The sequence below is a fragment of the Mytilus californianus genome, unplaced genomic scaffold (genome assembly GCF_021869535.1).
Source record: "Mytilus californianus isolate M0D057914Y unplaced genomic scaffold, xbMytCali1.0.p SCAF_4, whole genome shotgun sequence".
Classification (NCBI taxonomy): domain Eukaryota; kingdom Metazoa; phylum Mollusca; class Bivalvia; order Mytilida; family Mytilidae; genus Mytilus; species Mytilus californianus.
Window position 1 is genome coordinate 40964029 of NW_026262690.1, and position 14160 is coordinate 40978188.

Genomic DNA, 14160 nt, shown 5'->3' on the forward strand with positions numbered 1-14160 from the left:
GCTATGTTAACTGACCCTTCAAAATTGAGAAAAAAATTGCAGTAATATGTTTACACTTTAAAAGCATCTTACATGCATTATCAACATTTATCACTGATAAAGAAGATTTATACTGTCACCAGGAACATATATATTGTTAGATATACTGTTCCCAGCTGTCACATTGTATTGGATTTTGACATTAAAATTTGTCAAAAAGTAATTTTGAGTTTCTGTATCAAATATTTTTTGCTTTTTCTTTCTTTTACATATATCTTTTGGTTTCCATTTCTAGTGTTTATATTTATTTACCATGCATAGATGTATTTTGTCACCTGCCTGAAATTTTTTTTTGTAGTTGATCTCCAAAACCCGGAATTACCCTTATCCGCTTCCGGAATCGGACCCGATATTGTAATTGTCTACACGGCATCCATTGTTTTTCAATGTTGTTTTTGTCAGTCAGATACGATTTTACTCGAATTTACACATTACTTGTAGGCGATTATCTGCATAAAGCTAGCGGTTGAACAAAATGAACATCGCTGTCATGAATAATAAAGATGAAAATACGTTTTGAGATCGTTTATTTAGAGACTTTGGTAAAAAGGTTTGCAAAGTTATTTTTAATTTTCTTTCAAGTGAAAGGTCCGTCGGGCGTAGCTAGCAACCAAGTCGAGAGTCCGATTGCAAAAGTGGAAGGTCGCGGACCTCGGACCACCGCTAATTTGAATCCCTGCCTCCAAATTGAAAAGATACGAAAATTTCGTCTTCTAATTTGAAATTGCCGCCAACAGCATGAACAGTGGAACTTATTAATAGACTACTGACGTAGTTGTAGCACGTATTGACGACAAACAATATTCCTACGACTTTTGCCATTTGGGAAATCTAAACTGCTTGTCTTTAAAGATTTTCGGCGATTAAATATTTCATACAATTGTTCTATGACATCTTAGCCAAAAGCACAGGGGATAATAAACTACATAAGGATTCCCAATGTGCTCTACTTCCTATGTGCAACTTCAAAACTTTTGGGTGGTTCGACGATCATTTAAGGTTTTTTCTGGTCATATTTTTGTAATCCAGAATTAAAAGTATGAAAAAACTATTCAATTAGTTATAAATAACATTATATCCAGCTAGATAATAACAATGGCACGTATTTCAGCATTTATTGGGTAGAACACAAATCTAGGGTGCTCGCATAAGGCAGCTTAACTGCCTAAAAATATTACGCAGTATGATCAAAGGGAAAATGTACAAATTGCCGATAACTGTATATGTCAGGGTAACACCCCAAAACTGTGTATATTTACGAAGCTTGAAGAAAGAAGTTCAACAATTACACAAAACTACATGTACATTGCAGCAAAGATAACCACTATTGTAAAACCTAATGATAAGAAATGGTATTGTTTTTTAAGAAGCTATATATATCTGCAATGACAACAGCCTCTTTACATTGGCATGGCAGTAAACCTACTAACATCATTTGCAGCATGGTGTATCATGAAACAGTCTAGTTTGGCAATTACGATCCAAGGGTATGTATTTTACCTTTGTCTAAACCAAAAATTAAACCCTGTTATGATATCGTATGAATACATAGAAATTATGCTTTATCCAATTGGGAAACAAGCAAATGATTAATAAATATAAAATGATACTACCATCAAGTTGTACAGCAAATATAAGTATAAATAATTTCATCAATACAGCCTTGTTTACCAATAAAGGTTACATTATTTGTATTTATAAACTTGTTTACCAATGATGAATTAATACTTTTTCAATACAGCCCTGTCCCAAGTCATCGCAAATGGTTTTGTTACAAATTAGTTTTCTTGTTTGAATTGTTTCACATTTTCATGTCGGAGGCCCAGGGCCTTTTATAGCTGACTATACAGTATGAGTTTTCTCTTGGCTTTGTACGGTTGCCTCTGATTGCTTACATCCACTCAATGGAACTCTTGTGGATAGTTGTGTCATTTGCAATCATACCAAATCTCAGTATTTTTATACTGTACCAATGAAGATTAAATAATTTCATCAATACAACTTTGTTTACCAGTAAAGGATCAAAGGATTGCCAAAGAACCTTTACTTGTAATGAAGATGTATTTTTAGTTCTTGTCACCAACAGTACGAAATATTAACAGGATAAATAGTAATTTTGGCTATGTAAGTCCTTACTATACTTTCATCAGAGGCTGCATCCATAGCCTTTTGCAGTACACCCTTTACTTTTTCAAAATCTTCTTTGCGAGATTCCCTTCCTTTCTGCTCCCAAAATTTAATTTTTTCACTCACTAAATCAACTGGCATTTTCCAGAAGCTGTTAACAATATAACATGTGTGTACATAAAACATGTAGCTACTGTAAATTCAGAAATTATTGCGAAGTTTTTATTAATGCCAATAATACGACTGGGTTAGTATTGTAATATATAATAAGAACTCGCATTAGGAATCCTATACATATATCTATATACAGATTTGCTTGAAATCCCAATAATTAATCTCACATTTGTGTCCATTCTTCAAAAATAGCAATAATAAATGCACACAAAAGTTACTGAATTTACAGTATTATTAATGCTTTTCAAAGAATAAATTATGGTACTAGTATTAGTGATTGGAGTGATTGTTGATTGTTACTTAAATTGTGCAACACCCAGTGCAAATATTTTATGCATATTCAAGATGATAAACAAAAATAACAATTAATACAATAGATAGGTTCTGCAAAGAAGGTCCATTTGGATGAAGGGTAGGAAATATGAGGGAAAGTTGGACAGGGGCCTAAAGGAGTAGAGTCAAAACAGTTGATGAAAATATTATAGCACCATAATGGAGCTTTCACCAATGAATAGTGTTGTTATATAATTCAGAATATCACTGATGCAAAATGAACTGACTATCACTAGGATGTGTGTTTCATTAATTGACTTTTAATCAGTAAAAGAGATAACACAAGAGGATAGTAAGAGCCTGATTCACTCATCTGTCTAAATTTGCTGATAATAGTTTCTACTTATCCATTATATTTTTCAAGATAATATGCAATAAAATGCAAGGCACAGCTTGATATGACCACAGAGGTCGAATCCTGAACAGTTGGGGCAAGTATGGACACAACATTCAAGCTGGAAACAGCTCTGAATTTGGATTGTGATTAAATATTTGACACAGAAATAGGTTTCTGACACAACATGAATGTGATCTAAGAACTCAAAAATTTGAAATTAAACATTTACCTAGTATGGTCCTATATTCAAAATCTAAATACATGGTTAAATTCAGTGTATCAAAGAACCCCAATAGTTCATTTTTTTATGAAATCAAACAAAGTTTTATTTTGGACCCTTTGGACCTCAATGTGGACTAATCTGATAAAGGGGCATAAAATTCAAAATCTAAATACCAGTTAGATTCAGCATATCAAAGAACCCCATATATTCAATTTTTGTTGAAATCAAATGATGGACCCAGATTAGGACCAACTTGAAAACTGGGTCCAAAACAAAAAACCTAAATACATTTAGCATATCAAAGAACCCTAAAAAAAAATCACTTTTTGTTTAATTTTGGACCCTTTGGACCTTAATGTGGACCAATTTGAAAACCAGACTAAATATCAAAAATTTAAATACAAGGTTAGATTAAGCGTATCAAAGAACCCCAAGGCTTCAACTTTTGTTGAAATAAAAAGTTTAATGAAGGACACTTTGGACCTTATTGTGGACCATTTGAGAAAAGGGCACACAGTTCAAAATCTAAATACAAGGTTAGATTCGGCATATCAAAGAACTCCAGTAATTCAATTTTTGATAAAATCAAACAAAGTTTTATTTTGACCCTTTGGACCTTAATTGCAATTGGGACCAGTTCAATAACAAAGCCCAATCCAAAATTTAAATACACCGTTAGATTCAGCATAATAAAAATCCCAAAGAATTAAGGAGGGTATAAGTCTATGGATCTCTATGAAATTGTACCACAAGGTTCCAAAACAAGAAAGAATGGTTGGGATTGATTTTGGGGGTTATGGTTATTTTAAAATGTTGGGTACCCCCTTAATTATAAAGCATGCTGAAATTCCATGGCTGTATTTAAAGTGATTGACAGGTAAAAAATGAATAATTTTTTTTCCTATGAATGATGTGTTGTAAATAATTTACCCATAATGTTAAATTTATATCTTAAGTAATAAAGCAAGCAATAACTCCCTTAAAGTATTGAAACGAGCTTAAAAAGGAGGGAAACTCTAAAATCCCTTGTTGGAAATAACACAAATATGCCCATGGCCACTATCATGATTAGTATGACAATGACTGATGTAGATGATTACCATAGAATTAAGATTGAGACCCCACCACATATACACAATGAAAAGGATGAATTCATATCTGACATGAAATACATGTAATAAACATTCTAATGCAATTTTTATGTAACAATTTTTTTATTGGCTAGAATTAACCATCAAATCCAGGATTGACATGTCGTAACTAAGGAGTGAGCCGCCTTATTGACAATATAATCAAATAATAAAACAACATCTACCTCAAAACTGCTGTTTTGATGTGATTTAATCCAAAATTGAACTGTAGAAGTAACGTAAAAACCTAAAGTTTGAACATTGTCATTTGTATGACGTCACGTTCAGCCATGACATTTACACCAAAATTATGCATGAATTTTCATGGAATTATATTTTATTTCAAATCTATAGATATTCTTCAAGTTTCAACGAATTATTTCTTTTTGTAATGCATTAGAACGCTAATAACATATCAAAGTTTACCCATATTTGTTGGTATAACTGTTAAAAATTAATATTGATTATTGCTACAGTCATACACATTAACATTTAAGGACAACATTTTATTTTTCTGAATATTTACCTGTTTCGAGCAAATGGAGAGACTTGTCTTTCATTTAAGAGATATTTTACATCATCTAACCTTCCTTTAGCTGCAGCAACATGAAGTGGAGTTTCTTTAAGATAATCACTGCTGTCCATTTTGAAATATTTGTACCTGACAAAATGAATTTAATTATAATGAAATAAGAGGTTCATATTCTTCATAATTAAACTGTTTCACACTTACAAAAAATACAAACTTTTTATTTAAATACAATCAGTAGAGTGTAAATTGTTTTACTGGTAGTTTTGATACTGAAACTTTAAAATACTTGAAAATAATTGTAAATTTCACTGTTTTCTTCCTTCATTTGATTATAAACATTCAAAATGTATTTATATTAGGGAGCAGGACCTATTGATGATTAATAACAAAATCGGGAGGAAATGTATTTCAACCACTTATCAAGTACTGTCATTGTTGACTAATACCAATTACAAAGTAACAAAATCTATTTGATGCAAATTCAAAATATAATTTTTCAGCAGTGATGAAACAAGTACTGAAAATCCTTAAGTATTCCACATGGAAGGGAATAGGGAATAATGTATGCATCAAACTTTTCGTTATGCTCTTAACTAGAGGCTCTAAAGAGCTGTGTTGCTCTCCTTGGTCTATTTGTATCTTCAACAATGGACACTCTCCAACATTGTAGACTAGAATAGAATTCATGACAAAAATCTCTTTTTTGTTGATCTTGTATTGCTGATCATTTTTTCTGTTTACAGTTTCTCTCTTTCTTCTTCAGTTTTTGTCCAAATTACAAAAGAGGGTTAAAAAAAATAGTCATTTAAGGGCAGTAACTCCTATTAAGAGTTTACTATCTATTTCCCCTAAATTTGACTTATTTGAAGATCTTGTCTTTCTGATCATATTTGCTTTTTAAAGTGTCTCTTTCTCTATTATAGTTTTCAAGATAATAGGCAAAAATAATAAAAATTGATAATAAAATGCTCCGCAGGGCGCAGCTTGATACGACCGCAAATGTCGAACCCTGAACAGTTGGGGCAAGTATGGACACAACATTCAAGCTTGATACAGTTTTGCATTTGGATTGTGATTAAATATTTGACACAGCATAGGTTTCTGACACAGAATGAATGTGGTCTAAGAACTTAAAAATTTTAAATTGGACATTCACCTATTATGGTCTAATATCCAAAATCTAAATACATGGTTAGATTCAGCATATCAAAGAACCCCAAGAATTCAATTTTTGATGAAATCAAACAAAGTTTAATTTTGGACCCTTTTGACCTCAATGTGGACAAAGTTGATAACGGGGCCCAAAAATCAAAAATCTAAATACATGGTTAGATTCAGCATATCAAAGAACCCCATATATTCAATTTTTGTTGAAATCAAACAAAGTTTAATTTTGGACACCGATTTGGACCAACTTGAAAACTGGGCCCATAATCAAAAATATAAATACATGTTTAGATTCAGCATATCAAAGAACCTTAAGAATTCAATTTTTGTTAAAATCAAACTAAGTTTAATTTTGGACCCTTTGGACCTTAATGTAGACCAATTTGAAAACGGAACCAAAAATTAAGAATCAAAATACACGGTTAGATTCAGCATATCAAAGAACCCCAATAATTCAATTTTTGATGAAATCAAACAAAGTTTAATTTTGAACCCTTTGGACCTCAATGTGGACCAATTTAAAAACGGGGCCCAAAATCCAAAAACTAAATACACGGTTAGATTCAGCATATTAAAGAACCACAAGAATTCAAGAATAAAACCTCATTGAAATTGGTCAAGAAATAAGCAATTTATACGAAGTATCTTCTTTTGCACAATACTGTGCAATTAAATATTTCTTGCTATTGCGCAATACTGTACAATTGACAATTTCTTGCTATTGCACAATATTGTGCTATTGGATATTTCTTGCTATTGCGCAATACTGTGCAATTGAAGATTTCTTGCTATTGCGCAATACTGTGTAATTGAAGATTTCTTGCTATTGTGCAATACTGTGCAATTGAAAATTTCTTGCTATTACACAATACTTATTATATAATAATTTACACATCCTGTTTGGTGTGTATCTCCTACCATATCATTATTATTTGCTTTTAAATATAAATCAGAAATAACCAACTTAAAATGGAAAATTTTAAAAGAAAAAAAAAGAAAAAAAGAAAAAAAAGGAAAAAAAAAAAAAAATCCCCCCCCCAAATTTTTTGAACCCCCTTATGATTCATCACCCCCAAACTCAATCCCAGCCTTCCCTTTGTGGTATGGTACTTTGCAGTACAATTTCAGAGAGATCCATACACTTGAACACAGTTGTCTGGAAACTAGAAAAATGTGTTTTTTGGCCCCTTTTTGGCCCCCAATTCCTAAACGTTTCGGCAATTACCCCCAAACTCTATTCCAGCTTTCCCTTTGTGATATGGAACCTTGTAGTACAATTTCAGAAAGATCCATACACTTACACACAAGTTATTGTCATGAAACTAGAAAAATGCTTGTTTTTTGCCCCTTTTTTGGCCCCTAATTCCTAAAATTTTGAGGCAATTACCCCCAAAATCAATCCCAGCATTCCTTTTGTGATATGGAACCTTGTGGTACAATGTCTGAGAGATCCATACACTAACACACAAGTTATGTCTGAAAGTTACAAAAATGCTTATTTTTGGCCCTTTTTGGCCCCTTATTCCTTTACTGTTGGTACCATAACCCCCAAAATCAATCCCAACCTTCCTTTTGTGGTATTGAACCTTGTGGTAAAATTTCATAGAGATCCATTCACTTAAACTAAAGTTAGAGTGCGAAAACCAATGTGTCTTCGGACGACGACGACGACGACGCCAACGTCATACCAATATACGACCACAAAAATTTGTTTGCGGTCGTATAAAAATCGTCTTTACAGAGCAAGAACTCCAATAACAAGTCGCCTGAAGAATTCGTCAATGTTGACTTATTTTCAGATGTTATCCTCCTGACCATTTTTGCTTTATAATTTTTTCTCTATCTATTACAGTTTTCTACATATAAGACAAAATACACAAAAAAATGGTAGAAATTGTCTTTATAGGGCAATAACTCTAATAAGGAAATGTCTGATGATTTCAGCCATGTTAATTTATTTGTAGATCTTGTCTTGCTGATTACTTTTGCAATTTTAAGTTTCTCTCTATCTATTATAGTTTTCAAGATAATGGGTAAACGTGAAGAAAAATTCTTAAAAATTAGGTTTTTATGGGCAATAATTCCTGTAAGAAGTTGTCTGACAGTTTTGACATAATGAACAATATGTAGAGCTCAATATTCTGAGAATTTTTGTCAATGTCAAATTTTCTCTTTTTAAAGCTGTTTTCAAAATAATAAGCAAAACTTGCATTTTACCCCTATGTTCTATTTTTAGCCATGTCAGCCATCTTGGTTGGCAGGCAGGGTTTATCAGAGACTTTTTTAAACTAGATACCCCGATGATGATTATGGCTAAGTTTAGTTAAATTTGGCCCATTAGTTTCAGAGGAGAAGTTTTTTGTAAAAGTTAACTGATGACAGACGATGGACGACAGACGACAAGTGATGAGAAAAGCTCAGGTGAGTATATATGCAAGTCTAAATTGAAAACAACGTTCAAACCTATGATTGTGTTGGATAAAAACCGCAAATTTTATACATGTGCATGTAAAACAAATTTCTTGGTAGATGGGTCTAAATACAGCACAAACAACATTTTCCAAAAGACCAAAACAGTGAAAAAGTATATATTAACAAAACGCATTTGACTAACAGGTCGAACAACAGATGTTCTTAAACCCTGCTGACTGCCATTGACGATTGCCAAACAAATTGATCACCAATGAATCTTAATTCTAAATTTAATATCAAACAGACAACAATAAACTTGCGGAAAAGATGGTATACCACAAACATGAGGTGATTTTTTTTTACACCATATCCAGATTTCGACAATTAATGTCTCTTCAGTGATGTTAGGAATTGAAACAGTATTTGGAAGGCCATATAATTTACCTCAATTTAGGATAAACTCTTGAATTTTGAAGAGTCGAACTAGGATGAACGGATCATATAAACCGGAGGGAAAATATAATACAAGCCCAATCGAAAAAATATAAACAAGTCTAAATTGAAAACAACGTTCAAACCTATGACTGCGTTGGATAAAAACCGCAAATTTTATACATGTGCATGTATATATATATATATATATATATATATATATATAAAACAAATATAAATTTTAATTAAAAATAAATCAATACAGTTATGATGAAAAAAGTAAAAATTCCTATTTTCTGAAACAGTCATTAGAACTGAGGACAGAAGCAGCTTAATTTTTCATGTTTTTTTATATTCATATATATTTCTTGACTGCATTAATGATTAAAATTCATGTTCAATTTATATTACATTGAAATATATATATGTATGTTTTTGTCACAAACATGTTTTTTTTATATGACAATAAAGATTATCATTTATAAAGTATATAATATATACAGACATTTTTGGGGAAATTTTCTACCAATAGCTCTCATGGCAAAAATTGACTCATATTCTTGACTTAGTTCAGGCACTAATGAATAAAATGGTGATTGAAGAGGTTTCATAACACATCTAAGATTGAACTACAGTCATTAATGGAATGAGGGAGTCAATGTCCTGACTTGGGTGTGTCTGTTTGTTGAAATAAACACTTAATACTCCAGGGAACACTTGATTATAGGGACAATAATTTTAATATTTGTTACTTCCTTTTTTGTGAGCTGAAAATCTATAGTATCCATGTGAATACACTGGATTAAATAATATACTACTTTTTCCATCTTTCATTCTCATACCTGTCAACTGACCCGGATCCTGCGGGTGTGACCCGAGATTTTCACAATTCTGAGGGGTCACCCGGAACACCCGCCGGGTGACCAAATAACCCGGGAATTCGGAAAATAACCTGTTTTCACCCGGATTCCTAAGCCTTCAGACTGATTAGATATAAACTGATTTCTTTAAAATACCGGCAAATTCGTAATTCTTCCTGGACAAGAAGTTCAACTAGCTGTGTAAACTCAGCTCAAGTGACCCATTTCAGTGCATGGCTTCACTTGACAGCTTTGGTGTCAAACACACTGTTAATTAACACCAACTACCTTAACTTAAGGTCGTAAATAATTTGTGTATTTCATAGTTGTTTTAAAAACAATTTGAGTTACTTCCCCTTTTTTGTCAATTCACAATATACTCCTTACACTTATGATTTTTTTTTTGGTAAAAAGATTAAATCTAAAACGAATTGAATGCAAAAACATATCAGAATACCGGTAATACTTTAATTACTTTTACTATTGTTCTACCTTACATTGTATGTCATGGACTGAATATGAACAGGAATAAAGGCAATGTAACACAAATCTATCAATGGCCTCCAAGTGCAATGAAATAATAAAATGTACAGTTTTAAATTACTTTACCATGTGGACATGTTTTGGAAACTTTTTTATAAATTACAAGAAAAATGTCCCCTAAATACTGAAATTCAGATCGAAAAAGTTTGTACGCGTTATGACCTGAGACTTCATTCTTCTATGCAGGTCATCACCTGCATTCTCATTGTCATAGGTTGACAGGTATGCATTCTGAAAAACGTATCTATCATTCATTGAGATTTGAGTTTAAAACATATGAGGACCATTGCTAGGCGTTCAATAATAAGTTGTTGACTTACTTATCATTCACATTTTTTAAACTTTTTACTGCTATGATATGACATGTATGGGTTTTATTACTTTAGACTTACTTAAAATCTTGAAGTTTATGTAAATATCCCTTTGAAGCAGCCATCATTAGAACAGTCAAGGTTTCATCTTTTACTGAAAGCTTGACAAAAAAAGATTGATTTACACACATTTGTAAAATAAAACATTTTTTTTTTTAATAAACTGTTGACAAAGAGATGCGTTTCATCTGTTTAATCTTTAAAACACAATTTTTTACAATCATAGACCTAGAAGCAGCTAATGAGCATGCCTAAGTGCCACTTCCTTGATGTTTGTCATAGGTGAGACAAAAACTAAATAAAGAGCTGTGACATGAGCACATGATATGCCAACCACCCTTTTAGCTCATCTTAATGCTTTAAATGTAAAATAAGATAATCTAGAAATACTGTGAGCACTGTTCAAATGCTCAAATAGGTTAATTGTCTAACAGATGAGATTTACCTGTGATCACCTGTGTCAGGTAAACTATTTTACATCAATCGATCTTTTTGGAAGTTATTTTTTATTAAAATTAAAAACATTCATGTTTAAATCTAAATACTTTTTAGCAAAACAGATTTAGACTATCAGAAAAATGTATTTAAAACTATAAGATCATAATTTACAAAGGTGGTAAAAAAAGTTTAACACACAGAACCACTTTGATTGAAATATAAGAAGTGTATGCATGTGCACAAGTGTGATATTTATCATTTAATAATGTGTCGGGATTCATCCAAAATGATAAAAATTTTACCATTATCTTACGTTCATCTCAAGTATTTTCCTTAAGAAATAAGGTGGAAAGAACTGCTTAAACTCAATAATGCTAGATAAAAATACACGGATTTTGCACAACCGTCTCCGTTCAGTGTTCTATTGTCGTCTAGTAAATATTCGGTATTGGAAAACATGTTTATCAAATAACTAAGCTAAACTGGAAAATCCCATAACTTAGAAAGATAAAATCTAAAATTAAACTTTTTTCTTCTGATACTTTTTCTTGATCATGAAGAAGCTTTTGTCTAAGTTTTCTGTTTTTCTGTTTCTTGATCATGAAGAAGCTTTTGTCTAAGTTTTGTAACATTCCAATAATTCAATGGATCCATTTATCATTTAGATAAGGAACAATGTGTTAATTTATCTCTTTTTTTTTCAAAGCTCCATAATATTTAATATTCTATTAAGGTTTGAAGTAACTGATGTTTAAAAACTTTAACCCAAAACTGTCTCTAAATATTATCTGCAAAAACATAAGTTCATTTATCAGTAAACTAAAGATAATCAAGAAAAATATTTTACAAGTATTTGGTAGATTTAAATTACTTTTTTGATTTTAAAATTTTGTGGTTAAAAAAGTGACATTTACCCCATTATCACATCCTCTTTTCAAATAGTTCTTTGTCATCTCTAAGAAGGAACATTTTAAATGATAGATAAACATTGAACTACATGTTGCCAAATTTTTACATAGAATTTTACTAACATCACTTTATAAGTGGCTCAATAGTGTCACATTGGTATCACAATTAGGTTAACTTTAAATGTTTATAGTGAAAGACTTTATGCACTACATACCTTTGCCTTTTGCCCTACATTATTCTTATATTCCCTCAAAAGCTTTTGAATTTCTTCATTTGCATCAGTCATGGGTAATCTGGAATCTCTGTAACATTATACACATACATATGTGCAGTCAAAACATAATGACTTAATAATTAATCCATTGTCATCTTTAAACCATGCTTCAAATGTCAGTTTGTATGATTTTACAACAATCACCATGTTTAAATGATATTCATTTAGGAGCTTCTAAAATAACCATAGTTAGACAGTATGCAGAAAGAATTTCTAGGTAGCTTTCAGCTTTTTGTATAACTTGTAGGATTTAGTAGGACATTGGGTAGTTGATTGGTTTTTGGCTATTTCATGGCAGCCAGTTGTTATTGGTGGAGGAGGCAGGAGTGCCAAGAGAGAACAACCACCTCTGGCAGGAAAACTTGCAACCTAAGTCAATTAAGATTGAAGTAGTTCGCACCTGCCACATGCTGGTTTCAGAATCACAACCTCAGTATTGAACGGTTTGTGATACAGTAGATGAACTACTTAGACCACTCGGCCAACAAGGCCCCTAGTAAGACATTGAAAATAAGCAATCAGGTAAGACAATACTTTTTAAATTACTATTTTCATATTTGTACAGCAGGAAATACGAATCCTTCCATTCTACTTGAGTTCAACCAGTTTTTTTTAGCTGGTTTTAAGGTGATTTAATAACTCAACTTTCATATGTTAATTTTTGTGATATCTGATTTTCAATTTCTGTACTCTTTCTTTTGTTCATAATCATGTCCTTCCTTCATCTTGAAAAAAATATTTTTTTGGTTTTTAAAACAATTTCATCACACTGTGTTGTGCATAGAATTATTATTGGAGACCTATTAGACTGAACATGAATATTCTGTCCAACAAAATGCAGGATATAAATGTGTACAAAATTAAAATTAAATAAATAAGCCTGTCTAGCAATAAGTGAAATAAAAATTCCCCCAAAAATCCTTTTTCCCTCTCACAGAAAATTGATTGGTTGTACCCTTAGGTGTAACAAGTGTAGCAGGGATAGCTTTTTCTTTGGAGAATCTGATATGAGTTCACTCACCTCTTGTTTTGAAATTGTCTTCATTTTGCTAAATCATACAATGTCATGAACATCATAAACATGACCAAAACGGCAAAGCTCAACATTGTGAAGTTGTTTCAGTCAATATGTGATAGCATAAATTACAATTGATTTTATGAATTAAATGTGGTAGACTGTTTGTTTATATAATTTAAGATTATTAATGTAAAAAACTTTAGTTTAATGTACCTGTCTGGTATTGATACGTTAACCTTTGCCTCTTTGACAAGAAATTCAACAGCATCCACATGTCCGTTTGCAGCTGCAAGGTGCAAGGCAGTCCGTCCATCATAATCTCTCAAATTCATGTCCACTTTCTTTTCATGTAAGCTGTCAAATAATGTGAATTAAAATATTTCACAGGAATACAGAAACTTAAACCTGAGACCTGCAAATGCTTATTGACTTCTATTTTTACATCGCGATGACCTTGAGGTCAATCCGATGTATTGCTATCGCCTAGATTTCCATTATGTAAATTAGTTTTGGGTTTGTAACCGATCTATAAACATGATAAATATGCGCACATAAACGAATGCAAAATAACATTCCTTATCGTTTGATATAAATACATCTCTTCAATGAATACTGATAAAAATATTTTTGTTTACAACATAAATTAATAATATGAAAATGTTTTGTAGTTAGATATATATATATATATATAAGTAAAAAATCATTGATAATATCAATGCACACGTACCGAAAAATTGTGTTAAAGCATGCGGAAGAATATCTCAAAGAACGTTTTGAAGGACCAGTAACTCTGTAATTGTTTTTGCGGGAAAATATGAATGCCTACTCGTATCCAATCTTA

General features: G+C 31.7%; 1 protein-coding gene across 1 annotated transcript in view; it reads right to left on the bottom strand.

The window, feature by feature from the left end:
- Window positions 1–1363: 1363 nt before the first annotated feature.
- Window positions 1364–14160, bottom strand: part of LOC127736920 (uncharacterized) — a 94027-nt gene continuing 81230 nt past the window's right edge. The window contains exons 22-27 of the mRNA XM_052247486.1: window positions 13533–13673; window positions 12242–12329; window positions 10702–10781; window positions 4890–5024; window positions 2176–2317; window positions 1364–1375 (exon numbers count right to left, since the gene is read on the bottom strand). Coding sequence (XP_052103446.1) covers window positions 1364–1375; window positions 2176–2317; window positions 4890–5024; window positions 10702–10781; window positions 12242–12329; window positions 13533–13673 — 598 coding nt within the window. The remainder of the gene's footprint in view (window positions 1376–2175; window positions 2318–4889; window positions 5025–10701; window positions 10782–12241; window positions 12330–13532; window positions 13674–14160) is intronic.